At 42.9% G+C, this 25,017-nt stretch overlaps 1 protein-coding gene across 1 annotated transcript in view; it reads left to right on the top strand.

Moving 5' to 3' along the window:
- PPP2R5A (protein phosphatase 2 regulatory subunit B'alpha) overlaps positions 1–25,017 on the top strand; it is a 113,304-nt gene that overhangs the window by 45,314 nt on the left and 42,973 nt on the right. The window contains exon 3 of the mRNA XM_034764527.1: positions 23,846–23,947. Within this exon, the coding sequence (XP_034620418.1) occupies positions 23,846–23,947 (102 nt within the window). The remainder of the gene's footprint in view (positions 1–23,845; positions 23,948–25,017) is intronic.

Genomic DNA, 25,017 nt, shown 5'->3' with positions numbered 1-25,017 from the left:
CCCTGGTTTCCACCCATATAGCCTCTAGCCACTTAAAACAGTGTCTTGGCCTTATTGGGCTCCTTGGGGACAACCAGATAGGAAACCTTCCTCAAAAAAAGGTTTTTGAATACAAAAGAATAGCACAAGCATGTAAGGACAAAATCAGAAAAGCTAAGGCACAAAATGAGTTACATGTAGCAAGAGACATAAAAAGCAGTGAGAAGACGTTCTTAAATATGCTAGAAGCAAGAGAAAGATGAAGGAAAGTGTAGTCCACTACTTAGTGGGAAGAGAGCTAATAATGAAATCAGAAGGCAGAGGTGTTTTAATGCCTATTTTGCTTCAGTCTTCACTAAAAAGATTAATTGTGACTAGATGCTTAACACAGTTAATATTAACAAGGGGGAAAGAACACAAGCCAAAACAAGGAAAGAACAGGTTAAATAATATTTAGATAAGTTAGATATGTTCAAGTTGGCACAGGGCGTAACTGAATCAACCTAGGAACTAGCTGAAGAGCTCTTGGAACTGTTAGCAATTATCTTTGAGAACTCATGGAGGACTGGTGAGGTCCCGGAGGACTGGAGAAAGGCAAACATAGTACATATATCTAGTGTGATACAGGAGGGCCAGGGAGTAGTGGGAAGTGGTAGAAGGGAAGTATATAAACCCTAGGTTAATTAAGGCGTGGTTCCCTGTAGACTAGGGAGGGTTGCTGCAGATTAATTGGAGCACCTGTAATCAATTAAGGCCCTGTTAGAAACCTAATAAAACCCCCTGCTTCAGGCAGTCAGGGGGAAAGAGGAAGGAGAGAGGACTGGAGCTTGGAGGTGTGCTGTGAGACTTGGAGGAACAGAAAACCGGTGTAAAGGAGACCCTGCCTCAGCAGAGGAGGGACATTTCCCTCCCCCAGCGTTTAAGGACTGAAGGTACCCTACCCAAGGAGGAAGAGGGTAAGAACCTGCAGGGGTTGAGAGGGGCTGGGACTCAGAGTGAGGAGCAAACCCAGACCCTCCCCCGCTTCCCTCCTTTACCACCTTCCTGGGCCACTAGTGGGGCCCTCGGTGCCCCAAGAGCAGGGATAAGGGGTGGTATTTTAGCCCCCCCCCACCAAGAAAAGCGCAGGACCTACCATACTATATCGACCATCTTGTCACACTAGAAAGGGGGGAAAAAAGAGGAGCTGGGGAATGATAGGTCAGTCACCCTATCTTTGATACCTGGAAAGAGACTGAAACACATCATTTAACAATCAATTTGTAAGCACCTAGAGATAACATAAGATAACATAACCAACATGGATTTGTCAGGAACAAATCATTCCAACCAACCTAATATTCTTCTTTGACAGGGTTACTGGCCTAGTTGATGGGGGAGAACAGTAAATTTGATAGATTTTGATTTTAGTAAGGCTTTTGACACAATCCCACATGACATTCTCATAAACTACAGAAATGTGGTCTAGATGAAATTATTCGAAGGTGGGTACATAACTGGTTGAAGGATCATACTCAGAGTAGTTATCAGTGATTCACAGTCTAACTGGGAGGACATATCTAGTAGGTCTAGGGTCAATGGCCAGACCCACGACAAACATTTTCGTTAATGACTTAGAGTGGAGTGGAGAGTCTGATTATAAAATTTGCGAATGACACCAACTGGGAGGGATTGGAAGCATTTTGGAGAATTGGTCTGAAATTAACAAGATGAAATTCAATGAAGACAAGTGCAAAGTAGTGAACTTAAGGAAAAATCAAATGCACATGTGCAAAAGTGGATGCACTTGTGCAAAATGGAGAATAACTGGATAGGCAGTAGTACTGCAGAAAAGGATCTGGGAATTATAGTGGATCACAAATTGAATATGAGCCAACAATGTGTCACAGTGGCAAAAATGGCTAGTATTTTGGGGTATATTAACAGGAGTGTCATATATAAGGTTTGGAAGGTAGTTTTCCCATTCTTTCTGGCACTGATGAGGCCTCAGCTGGAGTATTGTGTCCAGTTCTGGGTGCCACACTTTAAGATGTGGGAAAATTGTAGAGTCCACGGGAGACCAACAAATGTGATAAAAGATTTAGAAAATCTGATTTGTGAGGAAGGGCTAAAAGCCACGAGGCAAGCTTAATCTTGAGAAAAGAAAACTGAGAGGAGAACCTGATAAATCTTCAAATATGCTAAGGGCTGTTCTAAAGAGGACTGTGATCATTTGTTCTCCATGTCCACTGGAGGTAGGACAAGAAGTAATGGTCTTAATCTGCAGTAAGGGAGTGTAGGTTAGATATTAGGAAAAGCATTCTAACTTTAAGGATAGTTAAGCACTAGAATAGTCTTCTTAAGGATGTTGTGGAATCCCTGTCACTGGAGGTTTTTAAGAACAGGTTAGACAAACAGCTGTAGGGAATAGCCTAGGTATACGTGGTCCTGCCTCAGCACAGAAGTCTGGACTAAATGACCTTCTGTGGTCCCTTCTAGCCCTACATTTCTATGATTTTGTTTTTCCTTCAATCATTTAAATCCAGTTGATTAATTTCCCAGTTTTCTTCCCCAAGCGCCACTGAAACAAGGGGCAAACACAATTGTTGTAGTTAGGGCTCTTTCATGCTACCTGGACAAGACCAAATCATTCAGAAGCTCCCCTAAGACTGTCCATAGCCTTTGCAGAAAGTATTAAGGGTCAAGCCATTTCCTCCTAAAGGTTGTCTAAATGAACTTCTAACCATATTCGATCTTATTATCCATCATGCCCCATCAGTGAGAATTGCCACATAGTTTGATAAAACCTGGTGTAAATAGTCCAGATGAAGGTTCAGACAGAAGACTGAATTCACAGTATATGTCGTTGGCTGGCATTATCTGTACTGTTTGTTTTTTGTCAACAGAAAGACCTGGGAGTGTATTGTATTCCAGTGACCTTAACATTTAGTGATACCAGGGGTGTTCATGCATTAGACTTTTGTGCCAAAAATGTCCTCCTGTTACCACTGCCATTTCAGCCTCGCTGGTTGCAATAAACAATTGCAATGTTAGTGTAGATGAGATTTCAGGTGGCCGCTAGTAATTTAACCATCTAAGTTTACTCAGCGTAGGTTGGGCATTTGACTGGTCCAAAAATAATCAGTCAATTGGCAAGTCAGACATTGGTCAGATTTGTCGAATGTCAAAAAGAGTCAACTATTTTAAAGCACCAATTTATTAGAACAGTAACAAAGAGTAAGACTCTATGGTCTCCAGTAGGCTTAGCCTTAGATACTTATGCCTAATAAAATAACTAAGTTAAGTAATTTAGTTTTTGTAAACTCAGAAAAATGCAGAACACAATGAAATGATCTAAAAAATGAAGGAATAATTATTAGTTTTTTTAGCAATGTTAGGTTATCATTTAAATGTTAACATTATTCAAGACTGAACAGTTACAGAAAAGAAATAAAATTAAACAGAAATAAACTAAACACAGAGGAACTATTAAAGAAAAGTCATTTAAAATGTACTTATATGAGGTAGGCAGCAGGCCAACTCTACAGGCAGCTTAATGGCGTTGCATCTTTTCGTTATGTGTTGGAGAAAGGAGGTTTAACTGTGAACCCTCCTCTCCCTCCCCCATTCCTTTCTGAGTTAATTACAATATGTTTATCTAGTCATTTTAGACTGTACGCTCTTCAGGATAGGAACCGCGTCTTTTAACTTGTTTAATGTGCTTTGTAAACCACCATGTATGTTAATGGCCTGGTATACAAATAAAGATATACATACATACATACATACATACAGTGCTTATTCTAGAAGATTCCAGTCAGTCAAGATGTTTGTTTTTTTTCAATACAGGTAGCATTAGCATCTAATAAAGTGAGTGATCAAGATGTTTAGGTAAGCTAACAACAGATAGCACCATGATGCAGTCAGAATGGCAGGCCATGGCTTGCATCAGCATTGTTGCTGAAATATTTGACTGTGATCAAATAAGTGGTCAGTTGACATTATTTGACTGGTCAGTTGACCAAGAGACAGATTAGGCTTGGCAGATTGCTTTATATTTAATCGATAGACTTACCTGGGGGAGTACAAGTGAACAATGAGGCAGTATTGGTCAGTAATATAGGCAGTGTTCTCTGCATACCAACAGCCTAACCTTTATCAAGTATTTTTGTAGGCAAAGGAGAGTTTTTGAGGAAGGTTCTGAATTTGGATAATGATAGCTTTGCAACTGTTTACAGGGAGCACCTCCATGCACGTGGGAAATCATGTGAGAAAGCACAAAGGTGCTTGGTTGTTGAAAAATTTAACAAGTGAATGATAGAGGCTGGTATCATGGGACAATCAGAGGTAAGCATCCACAGCTCAGTAGTGAATAAGAGATGACAAGTAGGATGGGGATTGACTATGAAGTGCCTTGAAAGTGAATACAAGCAGCTTATGTTTGATATGATAGAAATGCAGGAGCCAGTGTAAGAAATCACAGAAAGAGGTGAAATGATTAAAACAGACTAGGAAAATTATTTTTGCAGCAGCACTCTGAATGAATATGAGTGGGGCAAGATTGCATTTGTCAAGGCCAGAAAAAAGGAAGTTACAGTAATCAAGACACAAGATGATGAGAGCTTGGATGAGTTTGGATGGATAGATGGATATGAGAGATCTTACTTTTGAGCAGTTCAGAAAGAATCAGCAAGATTTAGACAGCTTGGATGTGAGGATCTAGCGAGAAGCCTGAGTTGAAGATGATGCACATGTTATAGGCCTGAATGACAAACAGAAGGGTGGTAATGTCAACAGTGATTGAGAGGTTCAGGGGCTAAGGTAAGTATTTTTGGTGGCAGATGCTCAGTCTTTTTCTCAAGATAATTCCAAAGCAGACGGCGAAGAGTAACCAAAGGATTTCACAATACTGGGTGACTGGACAACAAAATGGCAGATGAAATTCAGTGCTGATAAATGCAAAGTAATGACATGGCCAACTATACTTACAAAATTATGGGGTTTAAATGAGCTGTTACCACTCAAAAAAGAGATCTTGGAGTCATTGTGGATAGTTCTCTGAAAACATCCACTCAATGTGCAGCAGCAGTCCAAAAAAAACAAAAAAAAACAAAGGTACCAATGTTAGGAACCATTAGGAAAGGGATAGATAAAAAGACAGAAAATATCATAATACCTCTGTATAAATTGATAATACATAGAAATACTTGAATACACTTGAATACTGTGTGCAGTTCTGGTCACCCAATCTCAAAAAATATACATTAGAATTAGAAAAGGTACAGAAAAGGGCAACAAAAATGATTAGGGGTATAGAATAGCGTCCCAGTCTTTTTAATATCTCCTCATACAGACTTTTCAGCTTGGAAAAGAGACGACTAAGAGCGGATATGATAGAGGTGTATGATAATCTTGACTGATGTGGAGAAAGAGTAAATAACACTTCCTTATTCACTTTCACATAACCCCAAAAAACAGGGGTCACCTAAGTTTACTCTAAGCTGCACGGCCGCGCAGCAGGCTATCAACGGCGGCACAGGCCGGGAGAGGTGCCGCTCTGCTGGCCCAGCCCCGCCGGAGCTGCTGCGGCCGGGAAAACGTACCCCTCCCCCGGCCCTTAGCTGCTGTAGTGAGAGGAGGCTTGGGGGGAGTCCCCTCTCCCAGCCACAGCCTTGGGGCAGCCTGTACCCCAAACCCCTCATCCCCAGCCCCACCCAAGAGCCCTCACCCCCAGCCAGAGCACTCACCCCAATCCTCTGCCCTGGCCCTGAGCCCTCTCCTGCACTCCAAACCCCTCATCCCCAGCACCTCCCCAGAGCCTTCACCTCCAGCTGGAGCCCTTAGCCCTCAACCCTCTGCCCCAGTCCTGAGCCCCCTCCTGTACTCCAAACCCCTCAACCCCACCCCCGCCACACATCACCTCCTTAGTGGTGCACATAACAAAATTCATTCTGCACATGGACAAAAAATTAGAGGGAACACTGGGGTCATTCAATGAAATTAAGAGGCAGCAGGTTTAAAACAAAAAACACACAACGCACAGTCAATCTATGGAACGTCAAGTATCAGAGGGGTAGCAGTGTTAGTCTGAATCTGTAAAAGCAACAGAGGGTCCTGTGGCACCTTTGAGACTAACAGAAGTATTGGGAGCATAAGCTTTCGTGGGTAAGAACCTCACTTCTTCAGATGCAAGAGTTCTATGGAACGTGTTGCCAGGCGATGTTGTGAATGCCAAAACTATCACAGGGTTCAAAAAAACTAGATAAGTTCATGGAGGATAGGTCCATCAGTGGCTTTTAGCCAAGATGATCAGAGATGCAACCCCATGCTCTGAGTTTTCCTTCCCTCTGTTTGCCAGAAGCTGGGAGTGGATGACAGGGGATGGATTACTCGATGATTGCCTGTTCTGTTCATTCTCTCTGAAGCATCTGGCATTGGTCACGGACAGAAGACAGGATATTGGGCTAGGTGGACCATTGGCCTGATTATGCCTAATGACACCTACACCAGTATGGCCGTTCTTATGTTATGTTGCTCAGTCTTGCTCACCATTTCACTGCTTAGGTGATGCAATGGGAGTGGAAGCCACCTACAACTCCCTGTAGTGTAGAGGATTCAATCAGCATGGGATAGTCCTCAGTGGGTGGAAACTATGTAGCCAGTTCCTATATCACCTTTCCTCCAGGCCTTGACACAAATGGCATTCTTGTGGAGTAAAGGGCATGTTGGGTATGGGAAAGAAGAGGGTTGGATCAATCATGCTCTGGTTATACTTAACTGGCATATGGTCCTTGGGGGTTATGGCAGAGTTGGTTCTCAGCTTCTCCTTTTTCTCTCTTCTTGCGGAGGTGGGGACTCGGGCTTCTTCTTTGAGTAGTGTCCCTATGGATGTTCCACTGTAAGTGTACAGTAACTCCTCACTTAGTTGTCCCGTTTAACGTGGTTTCGTTGTTACGTTGCTGATCAATTAGGGAACATGCTCGTTTAAAGTTGTGCAGTGCTCCCTTTTAACGTTGTTTGGCAGCCGCCTGCTTTGTCCACTGCTTGCAGGAAGAGCAGCCCGTTGCAGCTAGCTGGTGGGGGCTTGGAACCAGGGTGGACCGGCAGCCCCCTTATCAGCTCCCCGCTCCCCTAAGTTCCCTGTGCAGCAGTTGCCCAGCAGGCTATCAATTGCCGGCAGTGCAGCTGTCTTCCCCTCCCGCCCCCGCCATGTGCTGCTCCTTCCCTCTGCCTTGGAGCTGCTCCCGAGACTCCTGCTTGCTGTGCGGGGGGAAGAGGAGAGGAAGAGAGAGGCTGTCAGGGTGTCCCCTGCTCTTGCACCCTGCCTACCCCATCTTCCATGGAGCAGGGGACACACACGACCGGGCTTAGGATGGAGGGAGCTTGCTGGCAGCAGCTGTGGTCTCAGCAAGCTGATCTAATTAACAAGGCAGTGTACTTAAGAGTAGGTTCAGCTGTACTTAAAGGGAAAATGCGCATCTCTCTCTCTCTCTCTCTCTCTCTCTCTCTCACACACTGTGTCTCTCTGTCTCTGATGCTGTCTCCCCTCCTTCCATTCCTGCTGCCTTATAGAGTGTGAGAGTTAACCCTTGAGGGCTCAGCCAATTGCTAGTTCATCATTTAGCAATAAGGCATTCCCTGGGAAATATCCCACCCTCTGACTCCTCCACCTCAACCAAGCTTCACAATCGGCATTGCTGTGTTCCAGTATTAAATTGTTTGTTTAAAACTTATTCTATCTGTCTATATGAAAAAAATTTCCCTGGAACCTAACCCCCTCATTTACGTTCATTCTTATGGGGAAATTGGATTTGCTTAACATCGTTTTGCTTAAAGTCGCAGTTTTCAGGATCATAACTACAACGTTAAGTGAGGAGTTACTGTACCTGTGCCCTATCACCTCTAATCAGAGATTTTTGGTAGCAGTATCTGTTGAGCCCGCATGTGCTCTCCCTCGCTTGTGGTCTGCCTTGAGGCTAGCTAGCGCTACACAGGCAAACTCCCTTCAGTTCCTTCTCAAATACCTTTGGCCTTGAATGGAGCAAGCAGTTGTCCCTTCCTTATGTTATGCTCATACAAAGCACACGGGATCTTTATAGAGGAAGGTAAATACACACAGCGTTTATTGAGAATACCACAGTAGCATATGCTTTTTATATATATAAACACACACACACAGACAGTCCTGCAGTGATGTTTATAGTTACCAGTCCAGAGTCTGGATCAATCTAGTGGCCAGCCAGATTGGTCGCAGAGAGGAGCGGGGTTCTATCGGTCGCGATCCGATGCTCCTGGAGTGTGGCAAGACGAACCCAAAGTCCTATGGCAAAGCACCCTGTTCTTATAGGTTTTCTTCTCTGTTGAAGCCTATGGATTCTGCTGTGTCACTTTGTGACCGGTTACTTCTTAATTGGTGTAAACATTCCAATACACCTCCGAGAGGGTCATCCTGTTCTTTGTTCCAATTTAATCAATTGTCTTTAGGGGTGCCAGCCTTTACCTCAGGGTCGTCAATCTGCCCTTCCTTATGGATGCGTGTTGATGATTCTTTGATGTCCTTTAAGTTTCTTCACTCTTTCTTCCTTGACTCTGGCTATAACAATCGCCTTCACACCTTATCTTTTTCTAATGCATACATTCCTCATTCACACAAACAGATTGAGAATACAAACAGTAGTATTTTATATTGAGCAAAAGGACATTGCAACTTAAACCTTGCTAAGTTTTACAATCAATAACCAAGCCAATTCACATTGAGACCCAGGCCTTCAATGTTCCTCTAAGCTACTTAACATAGACACAATAGAGAATCCTGTCTCTTACTTCCTAATTTATAATACATATAGGAAACCATAGTAGCTTTATAACTTATTCTAAAACAAAAGGATGACCATAATTAGTCATAAGGATTGTTCTGGTCTGTCATTCCTTTCTGCTATTCAAAAAGGGTGGCTGGCAGGATGAAATCAAATCATACATTAATTCTCATAATACATTATAAAATCCAGCTCCTACACTTATCTGCGTTATTAGCATAAGTAGTAGTTGTGTGTTTCTTTTTTCTCCTTAATAGTTAGTGTTTCCTTTTTACCCAGGATTAAAAAAAAAAGAGAGAGAGAGAGGAGGAAAGAAGCCCTTTCTTTTGCATTCCTCACTGCTAGAGGGTGATAGCCTCCCTCTGCCTCCAGGGACATGCCAGACTATCCTGGCTTCAAGGGGTGCCTCTCCTGCAAGGAGTCGATTCCTGTAACAGCCAGACACTCTTACTGTATCTGGTGCCTGGGAGAGTCCCATATACCTCAGAAGTGCTCCCCCTGCCACCAACTAAAGCTGCGGTCTCGCAGGAACTGGGAGCTGAAGTTAAAACTCCTCCTTATGGAGTCTTCAGTCTCTGGGGAACTCTGGTGCTGATCGCAGATCAACCCCAGAGCCTTTAACTTCAAAGGGGGTAGAGTCGTGAAAAAAAAACAACAGTAGATTTCCCCCCATAAACGCTCGGGGGGAGGGGGCAAAAGAGCTCTGAGTCGTTGGCCAGCCAGAGGAGTTCCCCAGTGCAGCCACCTTGGTACCGGTGTCTCTGAAGCATGGTACCCAGAGGGGGCCTCCGCTATGAGCTCCACTGCACCACCTGGAGAAGCCAGGGGCTCAAGCTTTGAAGCAACTATACCGCCCCCTAAGGAGAAAGACAATTACTGTACCGTCTCTAAAAGAGTGGCACCGAGAGAACTTTCGGTACCAGGTGCGACAAAGCTCCCATCTAGGGTGTGCTCTGCACCTTCTCAACCATCGGTACTGACAACGTACGACTGAGCCCACGGTACCGCGTGAGCTCCAGTACCTTGGAGACCTGATGGTTGGGGAAGAACCACAATACCCATTATTTGGTACTGGGGCCAGGTACTGATCACATCCTGGCACATGGAATCGCTCTCAGCACTGGACCGTGTACCACCAATACCCCATCAGCACCACCCTTACCCGCTGACGAATCTGACAGTGACCAGGAGGAGGTCATTTCCCTGGCCTGCCATCACAATACAAGGGTCATCCTCAATTCCATCGAGCCGACCCATGATTGTGGCACGAGCCCCCTGGGGTAATCCCACTGCCCATGCCGTGTCCCCTCTCCCCCCGCAATAGCCGTATTGGGATTCTTGGGCAACATCCACATCCCACACGTTGCGGCTGTCCAGTGTCTCTCAGAGAAAGTCCACCAATGGTCTCCTACAATTTGGCTGTCCAGCGCTCCTGAGCCAGGTGAGGAAGCAGCTTTTGCAGAACAGGAAGAATGTCTTGAAGGGGAAGCTACCCCTCAAGGCAACTTCTCATCTCCACCAGATGAGGCTGTAATGCCCCTCGCCCCCATCACTAGGTGATAATTTTAAGAACTTTCTGAATCTTAGCAAGAGGGTGGAGATGATCTGCAGATTCCCCTACAAGAGGTGGCAGATACACATCACAAGCTGGTGGATATTCTGCACACCACCTCCTCATTGCCCTCCCAATTAATAAGGCGATTCCAGATCCTTCCAAAGTCATCTGGCAGACACCAGCCTCCATTGCACCAACCAGCAAGAGAGCCAACGAAAAGTACTTATCTCTCCCAAAGAGGCAGACTTCCTATTTCAACATCTGCAATCCAACTCCACTGTAGTGGATGCAGTTAATGCACAAGGCAAGCAGCATCATGCCAAGTTGACTCCATACAATTGGGATTGAGAGAATGGCGTATTTGTCAGTGACGTTACCGTTTAAAGTCTTGAATTACTACGCTGTCATGACCAAATAAGATTTTATTAATTATAGGAAACTCAATGCATCTGGAACATTTACTGAAGCTGCAAAAGGAGCAGTTTTAGGCCAGTGTCAGAGAGGGTCAGTTAATAGCCAGAATGGTGCTAGAGATGGCACTGGACGTATCCAATTCAGTGGCCCACTCAGTCTCCAAGATAATGGTAACTGGGCGGGCTTCTTGGCTACACCTTTCTGGGTTGCCCAAAAGCTTCAGAAGATCTCCAGTTTGAAGGGCCCAAGCTCTTTGTGGAGAAGACAGATTCTTCTCGCTACACCTTGAAGGATTCCTGGGCCACATTATGCTCCCTGGTAATCTACACTGCGGGACCGAAGAGAAGATATAGCTTTCAGCCACAGCACAGGTCACAACCTCCTCAATACGCACCATCCCAGTGCTGTTATGAGCTGAAGCATAAGAGGACCAGGGCTCAAAAGCGGAAGCAGTCAGCATTCCAATTCGTGACCTCTCAATCACCTCTTCTAAACACTTTTGACAGGTTGGTCGAGGGCCCGAACAGTTATACCTTGTTACCGTTGCAACATCAGCTGCCATCTACACACTTGTCATGCCCCTTCAGAAGTTGCCTGGCCCTCTTTCACAGCAGTTAGGAGAATATCATGTCTGACAGATGGGTCCTGGAGATTATTTCGAAGGGTTATGTCATTTAATTCATGTACCTCCCCCATCCTCACCCTCCTTCCCGTCCCTCTTCGGGACCCTTCTCACGAGAATCTGCTTCATCAGGAAATGGATAATTTGTTATGCCTAGGGGCATAGAACCAGTCCCAGCACAACTCAGGAGCAAGGGGCTTTACTCCTACAGTAACTCCGCACTTAACGTCGTCCCGGTTAATGTTGTTTTGTTGTTACATTGCTGATCAATTAGAGAACGTTTTGTTCTCATTTAAAGTTGCACAATGCTCCCTTATAACATTGTTTGGCAGCCACCTGCTTTGTCCACGGCTTACAGAAAGAGCAGCCCGTTGAAGCTAGCTGGTGGGGGCTTGGAACCACGGTGGACTGGCAGCCCCCAATCAGCTCCCCTAAGTTCCCTGTGCAGCAGCCACCCAGCAGTCTATCAATTGCCGGGCAGTTCAGCTGTCCCTCTCCCGCTGTCGTGTGCTGCTCCTGCCCTCTGCCTTGGAGCTGATCCTGGGACCCTCCCGCTTGCTGTGCAAGGGCGGGGTGGTGGTGAGGGATGCTAATGTCAGGGTGTCCCCCTCCCCCTGCTCCTGCACCCCATCTCCACAGAATGTGGCAGGGACACAACAGGGCTCAGGACGGAGGGAGCTTGCTGGCAGCAGCTGCTGTCTCAACTTGAGGCAGTGTACTTAGAGTGGGGTCAGCGTACTTAAAGGGGCAATGCACGTGTCTCTCTCTCTCTCACACACACTCACTCACTCACTCTCTCTCCCATGCTGTGTCTCCTCCCTCCATTTGTGCTGCCTTGTAGAGTGTGAGGCTACATTAACAACAATGTGTTAACCCATGAGGGCTCAGCCGAATGCTAGTTCATCATTTAGCAGTAAGGCATTCCCTGGGAAATATCCCACCGTCTGATTCCGCCAAGCTTCACAATCATCATTGCTGTGTACAGTATTAAATTGTTTGTTTAAAACATATACTGTGTGTGTGTGTGTGTGTGTGTTTGGTGGGGAAAAAAAAATTCCCTGGAACCTAACCTCCCCTATTTACATCAATTTCCCATAAGAATTAGATTCGCTTAACATCATTTTGCTTAAAGTAGCATTTTTCAGGAACATAACTACAACGTTAGGCGAGGAGTTACTGTATTTCCTGATCTCCAACGTGAAGGGAGATTGGAGGCCCATTCTAGATCTAAGGGCATTAAACAAATATGGGAAGGTGCAGAAGTTCAAGATGGTCATGCTAATAGCCATTATTCCAGCTCTAGAGCAAGGAGATTGATTTCTGGGCCTCAACCTACAAGATGCCTTCTTCCATATCTTGATACAACCATCATACAGGAAATTCCTATGGTTTACCCTTGTACAGGACCATTATCAATACAGGCTGCTCTATTCTCCAAGGTTCTCTCTATCGTAGTGGTGCACTAACCCCAGTACAGTGACTGGCGTTTATCAGCGCCAACCTCGATGCAGTACAAGCGAGAGCGTTCCTCCCACTACACAGACTCACCACCCTTACAAGTCTCATAGAGACAGTTCAGACCAGCCCCAAATATGGTCCAGGAATTTCCTGCAGCTGCTAGGTCATATGGCAGCATGCACCTTTGTCACCCCAAACGCCTGGATGTTCATGAGGTGTCTTCAGATGTGGCTCACTTCTGTCTATTCCCTGAATAGGGACAGATTAACCAAACTGCCCTTCGCAGTAAAGCACTTCCTGGATTGGTGAAAAGAGCCATCCAGTGTCCAAGCAGGCATTCCATTCATGCAGCTGCCACCAGTGCTGACTAACAGATGTCTTTCTCCTCAAATGGGATGGATGCCTCCGTAATAGGCTGGGGAGCTCACTAACACAACCACAAGGTTCTGGGCAAGTGGCCTCCCACAGAAATGACCCTCCATATCAATCTTTTGGAGCTAAGGGCTGTCAGGAACGCCTGTGCACACTTTCTGCCTTTCATCAAGAACACCCACACAAAGGTCATGACAGACCATATGACCTGTATGTTTTACACAAATCGCCAGGGGAGTGCCAGATTTTCCTCCTGCTGCACAGCAGCTCTCAAACTTTGGAATTGGTGCATCTGTCACAATGTGCTCATCTCCGCTATCTATCTGCCAGGGATACAGAATGTGACAGCTGATAGTCTGTCGGAATTTTTCTCATGACCGTGAATGGGAACTTAACTCTTCAATATATTTGCTCTTTGGGGGAACCCTGAGTACAGATCTCTTCGCTACTTACCAGAACAAGAAATGTCCTCATTACTGCTCCAGGGCTGGCCTAGAGAAACAATCACTGGGAGATGTCCTCATCCTCCCGTGGGACAGGGACCTCTTGTATGCCTTTCCTCTTCTATCCAAGGTCCTGTTGAAAATTCAGCAAGACAAAGCGAGAGTTATTCTGATTGCCACCTTCTGGCCAATACCAATCTGGTTCCCTTACCTGACACAGATGGCAGTATGTCCTCCGGTTTCTCTTTGGCCCATTCCTCACCTGCTCTCTCAAAACAATGGGCTGATCCTTCACCCCAGGTCCTCTGCCTCCAGGCGTGGCTCCTTCTTGGTTCCAAGGCTTAGAGGCAGAATGTCCTGACAAGGTGAAAGACGTGTTGCTACACAGCCAAAAGTTGACCACTCAATTTACTTACTCACAAAATGGAAACCATTCTAAGTTTGTCATTCTAAGCACATAAGACCCAACCTGATCTTCCCTCCCTCCTGATTTTACACTACATTTTAGACCTCAAGAGATCAAAACTCTCACTCAGCTCCCTTAAGGTACATCTCGTGGCGAAAATGGCTTCCACTGCCAGTTAGACGGATACTCTGTGTTTGGTCACCCGCTGACACGTAGATTCCTTAAGGGCATACAGAATCTCTTCCCGCATGTGAGACCACCTGCTCCAGCCTGGGATCTTAACCTAGTCCTCCGGGCTTTTACTAGACCTCCCTTTGAGCCCATGGCAACTTGCTCTCTCCTACACCTGTCCATTTCTGATTGCCATCACCTCACCTAGGCACGTAGGAGAAATAGCAGCCCTGATGGCACACCCACCATTCACGGTGTTTTTTGGAAGAGACATTAACTCTGAGGCTGCATCCCAAGTTTCTCCCTAAAGTTGCCTCTGCTTTTCATATGTATCAATAGATCCATCTTCCTGTTTTTCCCCTGAAACCACATCGTAACATCAGGGAGGTGATTCTGCATATTCTCGATGTTAGAAGAGCACTAGCATTCTACTTGGATAGAACTAAGTCCCCATAACTGTTCCTTTCACTCGCGGAAAGATCCAGATGCTCCACAATATCAGCTCAGAGACTATCCAAATGGGTCTCTGGTTGCATTAATTGCTGTTATCAAGAGTGCAACTTGCTGCTTCCATCCAGAGTCCTCACGCACACAACAAGGTCAATTTCTACCTTGGTCACATTCCTTAAAGATGTCCCTATCCTGGAAATCTGCAGAGCAGCAACTTGGGCCTCTGCCCACACTTTCGCAGAACATTATGCAGTCCCTGGAAATTCAGCCTCTGATGCCATCTTTGGCTTCACATTACTCTCTGTAGTAACAGACTCCATTCCAAAGTCCCAGCCTCCAGTAGTGGGTACTGCTCGGGAGTCACCTACAGAGGAGCACCCATAGGGATACTACTCAAAGAAGAAGATGAAGTTACTCACTTTGTGCAGTAACGATGGTTCTTTGAGATGTGTGTCCCTATGGGTGCTCCACAACCTCCCAGCCTCTCCTCTACTTCAGAGTTCTCCATAAGGGGTCTGTAGTAGAGAAGGAATTGAGGGGAGTTTGCCTGCGCAGTGCTAGATAGCCTTGAAGTAGACCACGAGGGAGGGAAAACACATGCGCAGGCTCGATGGATGTTGCTACCAAAAATCTCTGATTAGAGACGCAGGGATGCAGATACATCTACAGTGGAGCACCCCTAGGGACACACATCTCAAAGAACCACTGTTGCTGCACCAGGTGAGTAACGTCCTCTTTTGTTAGGTGCTCCCTTAAGGTATGTCTACACAGGAATTAAAAACCTGTGGCTGGCCCAGGTCAGCTAACTTGGGTTCACGGGGCTCAGGCTGCATGGCTGTAAAATTGCAGTGTAGATGTTTAGGCTCAGACTGGAGCCCAAGCTCTGAGACCCTACAAGGGGAAGTAAACCCAAAAAAAGAGGGAAAGGCAATGGATTTGGTAGAGAGAATATTCAGCGGGAAAATGCCAACAAGCTGTATTTTTCCCTCCTACAATAATAACTTAGAACTTGCCTGCCTGAAGCACTCAGTTTGGGAAAGAAGTCTTCAATACTTTATTTAATAATGGAAAAAAGACTGCAATGGACAAGTGGATTTTGGAGGCTATTTAAAATTGTTCATAGTTTCATTTTGTTTAGACTGTATATTGCTAGTAAATGAGCTTTCTCTCTTTTTTTCCCCCACTGTCTCATAAAGATATTAATGATGCTGTAGAAACTTTTTCTTGATAGCTGAATTGACTGTCCATTTGAGCTTCTCTCTTATGCTACTCACTTTCAACCTCTTGATTAACATGCACAGCATTGTAGGAAGGAGAGTGAACTAGCAGTTAAAGCAGAGTAGTAGGTACTGTTTCCTTTCCAGGGAGTAGATTAGGGAAACTAGATGGTGTTATGAGTGTTATCGAGGCACTCTGTTTCTGACTGTGAGATTACCCTTCTTCCCATGTGGAGTATATTAAGGAATTCCCTACTGAATACTGGCAAGTCTGAGGAGATATCCTCATAGCTATTGTGGCCATATTGGCCTTTCCCTGTGTGTTCCTCTGAATTTAAAAGATCTGAAGAAAGGGAGCCTTCTCCCACAAGTGCTTCAAGGAAATGGCCCTCCCCAGAATCGTTTAGCCCGGATCACTCACTCTTGCTGGTACCAAGAAAACAGTCTCTCCTTTCACTTGTCCCAGTTACTCTAGCTAAAGAACTAGAGGTGTCTGTCAAACATCTGTACATCGATACAGATCTTGATGATAAAACATCTTCAAATATGTGGGGGTGCATCATCTCCCTTTCCTGGAAAGCTTAGAAATGATAACTAGTATCTTAAAGATCTCTTCAGTAACATCAGAGAAAATGACACACCTGGTTCTGGATATTCTGAACATAAGAACGGTCGTACCGGATCAGACCAAAGGTCCATCTATCCCAGTATCCTGTCTACCGACAGTGGCCAGTGCCCCAGAGGGAGTGGACCTAACAGGCAATGATCAAGTGATCTCTCTCCTGCCATCCATCTCCATCCTCTGACAAACAGGGACACTATTCCTTACCCATCCTGGCTAATAGCCATTAATGGACTTAACCATCATGAATTCATCCCGTTCTCTTTTAAACTCTGTTATAGTCCTAGCCTTCACAACCTCCTCAGGTAAGGAGTTCCACAAGTTGACTGTGCACTGTGTGAAGGAGAACTTCCTTTTATTTGTTTTTAAACCTGCTGCCCATTAATTTCATTTGGTGGCCCCTAGTTCTTATATTATGGGAATAAGTAAATAACTTCCTTATCCACTTTCTCCACATCACTCATGATTTTATATACCTCTATCATATCCCCCTTAGTCTCCTCTTTTCCAAGCTGAAGAGTCCTAGCCTCTTTAATCTCTCCTCATATGGGACCCGTTCCAAACCCTAATCATTTTAGTTGCTCTTTTCTGAACCTTTTCTAGTGCCAGTTTTTGAGATGAGACCACATCTGTACGCAGTATTCAAGATGTGGCGTACCATTGATTTATATAAGGGCAATAATATATTCTCTGTCTTATTCTCTATCCTCTTTTTAATGATTCTTAACATCCTATTTGCTTTTTTGACACCTCTGCACACTGCGTGGACATCTTCAGAGAACTATCCACGACGACTCCAAGATCTCTTTCCTGACTCGTTGTAGCTAAATTAGCCCCCATCATATTGTATGTATAGTTGGGGTTATTTTTTCCAGTGTGCATTACTTTACATTTATCCACATTAAATTTCATTTGCCATTTTGTTGCCCAATCACTTAGTTTTGTGAGATCTTTTTGAAGTTCATCACAGTCTGCTTTGGTCTTAACTATCTTGAGAGTTTAGTATCATCTGCAAACTTTGCCACCTCACTGTTTACCCCTTTCTCCAGATCATTTATGAATAAGTTGAATAGGACCAAGGACTGACACTTGGGGAACACCACTAGTTACCTCTCTTCATTCTGAGAATTTATCTTTAATTCCTACCCTTTGTTCCCTGTCTTTTAACCAGTTCTCAATCCATGAAAGGACCTTCCCTTTTATCCCATGACAGCTTAATTTACATAAGGGAATTTACGTAAGGGAACCCTTTGAGGGACCTTGTCCGAGGCTTTCTGGAAATCTAAGTACACTGTCCACCGGATCCCCCTTGTCCACATGTTTGTTGACCCCTTCAAAGAACTCTAATAGATTAGTAAGACACGATTTCCCTTTACAGAAACCATGTTGACTATTGCTCAACAGTTTGTTTTTCTGTGTGTCTGACAATTTTATTCTTAACTATTGTTTCGACTAATTTGCCCGGTACCGATGTTAGACTTACTGGTCTGTAATTGCCAGGATCACCTCTAGAACTCTTTTTAAATATTGGTGTTACGTTAGCTAACTTCCAGTCTTTGGGTACAGAAGCCGATTTAAAGGACAGGTTACAAACCTTAATTAATAGTTCCGCAACTTCACATTTGAGTTCTTTCAGAACTCTTGGGTGAATGCCATCTGGTCCCGGTGACTTGTTAATGTTAAGTTTATCAATTAATTTCAAAACCTTCTCTAGTGACACTTCAATCTGTGACAGTTCCTCAGATTTATCACCTACAAAAGCCGGCTCAGGTTTGGTAATCTCCCTAACATCCTCAGCCGTGAAGACTAAAGCAAAGAATCCATTTAGTTTCTCCGCAATGACTTTATCGTCTTTAAGGGCTCCTTTTCTGTCTCTATCATCAAGGGGCCCCACTGGTTGTTTAGCAGTTTTCCTGCTTCTGATGTACTTAAAAAACATTTTGTTATTACCTTTGGAGTTTTTGGCTAGCCGTTCTTCAAACTCCTCTTTGGCTTTTCTTATTACGTTCTTGCACTTAATTTGGCAGTGTTTATTCTCCTTTCTATTTACCTCACTAGGATTTGACTTCCAATTTTTAAAGGCAGTCTTTTTATCTCTTACTGCTTTTTTTACATGGTTGTTAAGCCACGGTGGCTCTTTTTTAGTTCTTTTACTGTGTTTCTTAATTTGGGGTATACATTGAAGTTGGGCCTCTATTATGGTGTCTTTAAAATGCGCCCATGCAGCTTGTAGGGATTTCACTTTAGTCACTGTACTTTTTAACTTCTGTTTAACTATTGCATTTTTGCATAGTTCCCCCTTTTGAAATTAAATGCCACAGTGTTGGGCTGTTGAGATGTTCTTCCCACCACAGGGATGTTGAATGCTATTGTATTATGGTCACTATTTCCATGCGGTCCTGTTATAGTACCTCTTGGACCAGCTCCTCCGCTGCACTCAGGACTAAATCTAGAGTTGCCTCTCGCCTTGTGGGTTCCCGTACCAGCTGCTCCATGAAGCAGTCATTTAAAGTATCGAAATTTTATCTCTGCATTTTGTCCTGAAGTGAAATGTTCCCAGTCAATATGGGGATAATTGAAATCCCCCACTATTATGGAGTTCTTAATTTTGATAGCCTCTCTAATTGCCCTTAGCATTTCATCATCACTATCACTGTCCTGGTCAGGTGGTCTATAATAGATCCCTAATGTTATATTCTTATTAGAGCATGAAATTTCTATCCATAGATATTCTATGGAACATGTGGATTCACTTAAGATTTTTACTTCATTTGATTCTACATTTTCTTTCACATATAGTGCCACTCCCTCCCCCGCACGAGAAGTCTCTGTCCGATTCACATGCTCCTCTGCAGCAGTCGGCTTTCCCCCATCTCCTAGTTTAAAAACTGCTCTACAGCCTTTTTAATGTTTAGTGCCAGCAGTCTGGTTCCACTTTGGTTTAGGTGGAGCCTATCTCTCTTGTATAGGCTCCCCCATCCCAAAAGTTTCCCCAGTTCCTAATGAATGTAAACCCCTCCTCTCTACACCATCGTCTCATCCACGCATTGAGACTCTGAAGCTCTGCCTGCCTACCTGGCCCTGCGCGTGGAACTGGGAGCATTTCTGAGAATGCCACCATAGATGGCACCATGGGTTTGCCTTGCAGAAGTAAGATACCCTACTGCTTCTTGACACTAAGTATACCCTAAATGATCCTGGTTAAATCCATCATCTAAACCAGCAGTTGTTAAGAAATCAGACAAGTTTATACCAGCTGCATCTTCAGGGCTTCTTGTTCTTCCAGACCTACTTAGCTTCAAATTAATTAATTGGTAGTGGCAACTGCCATTCTAAGAGCAAAAGGGGGTTGAGTCCATTCTACCCTTTCAGACAGAGAGTAAGAAGGTGGTAGATACTCTGTGTAGAAAAGTGTTCTATGCCACACCAGGCACTATTAGAGTGGCAAACTATGAAGCAGTAGTGTCCAGATATCAATATTACCAATAGGAGGAAATAGTACTGTTTTGCCCAGTCACTGCTGGAAGACCAGAAAAAACTAGCCAAAGCCTTTATCATCATAGGTCAATTACTTGCTTAGCACATATTAAGAGCATCCTTCTGTTCTTTTGATGCACCATTCAGAATTACTTTGAGGGGCTTCTCCTTGCTGTGTTCATGAATACTCCTGCAGTTGCTCCAAAAACAAGAACCCCAAATAGATCTCAATTTAATGGTAAAAACAAGGAATCAGGTGGCACCTTAAAGATGAACAGATTTATTTGGGCATAAGCCTACATGGGTAAAAAAAACACTTCTTCAGATGTTTTTGTGGATATAGACGAACACGGCTACCCCTGTGATACTTGACACCATTTAATGGTGTCTAGCTGTTCAGCTGTAGATCAGATGAAGTTCTAGAGAAACTGAAAGACATCAGGCCTATTGCAAAATCTATAGGATTTCTCAGATGACTAGGAAAAGATTTGGGGTAACTGGCTCTCTAGTCCCAGTTCATTTCAAAAGAAACAATTGTAAGATGTTCATGTTCAGCATCAGCAGACATGCAGACCCTACAAACAACAAGCTAAAGGGAGATCTGCTGCATAATCTTCCTCTGCACCAGCCTCAGGTTTGACAAGATGAACGAGAATCCCAGACCAGTTTTAAACCTGTCTCCCCTTAAAATTTGGGAACTTTCTTAGATGACTATCACCACATCCAGTGATCTTGGAGATCATCCAATAGTGCTGCTCCATTCAATTAAACACCATCTTTTTCTCCATCATCCCTTGTTCATTCTTTATCTCTCTTCAGGGATCCTCTTCATGAGAACTTACTATGATCAAACGTTTTGCTGCTTGAGTCAGGTGCCATAGAAGAAATTTCCTGAGGAATTTCAGAGGAATAAATTTTTTTTTTTTTTTTTTTTCAGATAATTTCTGACCCCTGAGATGGAGGCCTCCAACCTATTCTAGACCTTCAGAGAAGCTCAATTTACTCATCAGCTCACATTCCACATACTTACCCTAGTCTCTGTCATGTCTGTCTTATCTACAGAGCACTGGTTTGAGGCATTTGATTTACAGGATACATAGTTTCACATCTCAATCAGACTTTCTTATTGAAAAGGTTAATTACTGTTGTGACTAAGATAAAGGAGATCCATTACTAAGTGGCTTCCCTTGTGCCTATCTAAAGCATCTTGAGTATTCATAAAGTACCTTGCAGCATCACATAGGAGATGTCAAAGTATTCATGTCTACCCTTATTTGGATGATTGATTCACTGAGGTGTTCTCCTAGGAGAATCAAGTAAAAGTTATGATACAGACAACACATTTCCAAACACCAGGGTTCAAGATGTATTGGAAGATGTCGTACACAGCTATAACCCAGATAACAATTTTATTGGGGCAGCTTTTTTTCTTCCAGAAAAAAGATGTTTAGAGACATGAGTTCTCCTGAGTATTACTATTACATGTACATATCTGCATATGCACGTCTAAAGATGAGGCCTCTACAACACTGGCTAGCAAGACATTTATACCAAATATAGACAGCATATTTATGAAATTGCCACTACCTAGAGTTGTGTTCCTATATCTCATGATGGATTTGAATGTAAGTTATTTCAAGACATTTCAGCATTAACTCCCTGGCTCCATTGGCCACAGTCATCTCGGATGCTTCTAATTTTGGCTGGAGAACTCATTACAAGAATTTGATCATTCATGGTCAGTAGAATTTCTGTGAGGAAAAATCCATATCTGTGTTCTAGAATTAAGACCAATCTATTGGTATCTCAAGTCCTTTCGCCCCTGATTTAGCGAGTGTTTCAGGTAGCTATCAGTAATGTCACAGCAGTATTTTACATGAGCGTACTTGGGTGAGGATACAAAAAGACTATGGGAAAGGTGCATAGTACAGCAAACTTACCCTAAAGCTCTCCACTTTGCAGACAAGGAAAATGTATGCTACTGGCAGATTATGCTATATTATATATGCTACTGAGCAGAGATTTTACTTAATCAGCAGAAGTAGTCAGTCAAGAACTCTGTAGTAAATGACAGCTTCTCCCTGAGAGTTTATCTGGAGATAGATGTATTTGCAGCAAGACACAATTTCAAACTTTGGCGGTCTTGCTCCAGAGTAGGAGTGGACAGTGAGTCCATCTTGAATGACTTTCTTCTAGACTGGGGACTAGCTTTTCTTTGTATAATATTTTCCCAATTTTTAAAGGGTATCTTTTGTCTCTAACTATCTTTTATTCTCTTTAGCTATGGTGGCACATTTTTGGCTCTCTCTGTTTTGATTTGTTTTTTTAAATTTGGGGTATACATCTAGTTTGAGCCTTTCTTAAGGTATTTTTAAATCGTTTCCATGCATCTTGCAGGGATTTCACTCCTGACTCTGTTCCTTGTAATTTCTGTTTAATTAGCTTCCTTATTTTTATGTATTTCCCCTTTTTGAAGTTAAATGCTATTGTGGACCCTGAACCAAGCATGAGAATTTAGGGTTGGGATAATATATCTAAGAGTACTTGTCATGTACTAACTAATCTTTCTGAGATTTTTTTCAGCTTTAAAAATTGTGAAATCAAATTTGCACATTGTTTTCCTCCAACTTTCTACAATTTTCTTATTCCCAATGTATTATAAACCTTTTTTCTGGGTAAGACTCTGTAATGAGTTGTATAACTCCAATTTCTAAAAGGGGATTTGCTCGTTCCACAGTCATGCCTTGGAAGAAGGGTCGCTGAAAAGAGGGGGAATTTGATTTTGGCATGGTGTTGAACTGGAGAGATTATTCTGTCTGATCACTTTGGGCACTTTTTCAAAGGCACAAGTGGCAGCTTTTGGTGCCTGACTGCCATTTGTCCCTTTTGAAAATCTCTATTTTCTTGGACCCAGTAGACTAAAGAAATTTGAAAGTTGTACCTGGAAAAATTGAGCCAAATGGTTTTTGAAGGAATAATGGAAAGGGCAAAATACAAAATCAACTTGGGGATTCTCTAGCAGATTTTCAAAAATACAATTTAACATGAACAGTGTGAAGCAGATTCCCTCAGGAAAACAAAGATGATATCGGTTTCCTTTTTGACCGCCAAAACATTTTTGTTCTCTTGTCTAAACTTCAATGGGCTTGGGAAAATTCCTGAAGAAGACTCCTTGTGTTTCTGAAAAAATCCTTGCACTGTCCCTTCTGTAAGATGACTGGCTTAGATCTGAAAATGTGCTTGTAAAACTGCATCTTTTAATTTTTCTAAGTTGTAGTCTGTCCTAAAACTAAGACTTACAGCTGTGTAACATAATTTTTGGCATTCTTCAAACTTTGTAAGATCTTCAAGCAAAGAGACAGTGAGGAATTGATATTTCTAATGTAATAACAAATAGAAATATTTCTGGAAGGGTCTCCCTTACATTCAAATGTAGTGCTTCTAACTCACAATTTTTATTGCAAGTCACGTATGTTTGATGTTTTACTGAAAGCTCAGGTTCTTGCAGTTATGTAATTGTGAAAATTTCAGCTTTTAATTAAAAAGAGAAGTTTCTAGCTCTCATGTTTGCAAATAAGAGCTTGAAAATGCAGTCTAAATGCCCAGAAAACTGAAAACCGAAAGACAAAATTAACCTAATTTTTAAAAAGTCTTGTGATTTTCTGGAGTTTTCTGTGATTTTTCTCATGACTTTTGAATATTTGGGACTGATAATAATGCAAAGGTGAAAAGAAAAGGGCAAAACAGTTGTTTAAAAACATTCTTGTTTAGGTTCATCTTGATATTATATAAAGGCAATTGTTTAGTTTGGGCTTTTGAAATTTGATGAGCAACACTACAAGTAACCAACTTTTTTCTTTGCAGATTAGTTCTAATATTTTCAGAACACTTCCACCAAGTGATAATCCAGATTTTGATCCAGAAGAAGATGAACCTACTCTTGAAGCCTCCTGGCCTCACATACAGGTATGGGATTACTTTTTCACCATTCTTGAAATGTAGAAACTAAATGTATTCCTATGGATATTTCTTGGAAAGAACAATTTATTGCATCTGCTTATCATTCTCCCTTCTAAATTTAGAAACGTTTGGATTATTTTTTGAAAAAATTTAAATGCATCTTTCTGCCACACTTACACACATGAGCCCCTCAGAAAGGAGTTAGGTATGTTTTGATTCTTGAAACCAAGCTCCTATGTTTTTATTATCCTATCATAGCTGAAAACCTGGCGCATGTGGTACATGTACAATACATTATAGCAGTATTTTGGCTTCACTTTTATCACAATCATGTTCAAACATTGCACATTTTGTACACTTCATAGTGGATTTTCTGTATGGTTTAACTAAAGTACAGATGTATATCAACAAATTAGTTTTCCTTTTGACAGTAAAGAAAAAGGAGCAATAGACTTACTTGTCTTGCTCAAAAGAAAAATTATCTCCCTCTTCTTCCCCTCCCCGCCCCAAAAGCCTACAATACAGGCATTGTAGTTGGATAACAGTTGGCGAGTTATTTCATTGTTTCACTCCTGTACCAACCTCGTGACTTTGTAGCAGTGCTCTATTTATCAAGATTGATTTGTGGTACCGTTTTCTTTCACATAACTGTTTATTTGAACAAGCAAACATAGGCTGTAGTCAGAAGGGTTCTGATCGCATGTAGTGACCATACATTAGCTTCAGCAATAAAGAATCTAGTATTTAAAGCCTGGGTTTGTGGGGGGTGTCCTCTTGAAGTAAATCAATAGGGAGCAGATAATTATACTACCTGGTGCTCACCACTACATATCATTTGGTGATTTCAAATGCCACTTTTTAACTATATAATCCATAATTGTGCTACTTTAGTTAAATAACAGAAAATAGAGCCATGAATATTCCCTACAAAAAGTACCTGTTCAAGGCAGTATTTGGACGCTTAGTCAAGTTAAAGATACAAATTTCCCTGAGCACTGACCATTCAGCCTGAGTTCCTAATAACGATTAACCCCTGGAGGAAAGGAAAATGTCTTTGACTGAATTTTACCTGCATG

This window comes from Trachemys scripta, chromosome 3, assembly GCF_013100865.1.
Source record: "Trachemys scripta elegans isolate TJP31775 chromosome 3, CAS_Tse_1.0, whole genome shotgun sequence".
NCBI lineage: Eukaryota > Metazoa > Chordata > Testudines > Emydidae > Trachemys > Trachemys scripta.
Note: the sequence above shows the minus strand (reverse complement) of the source record. Positions and strands in the feature narration are given on the sequence as shown.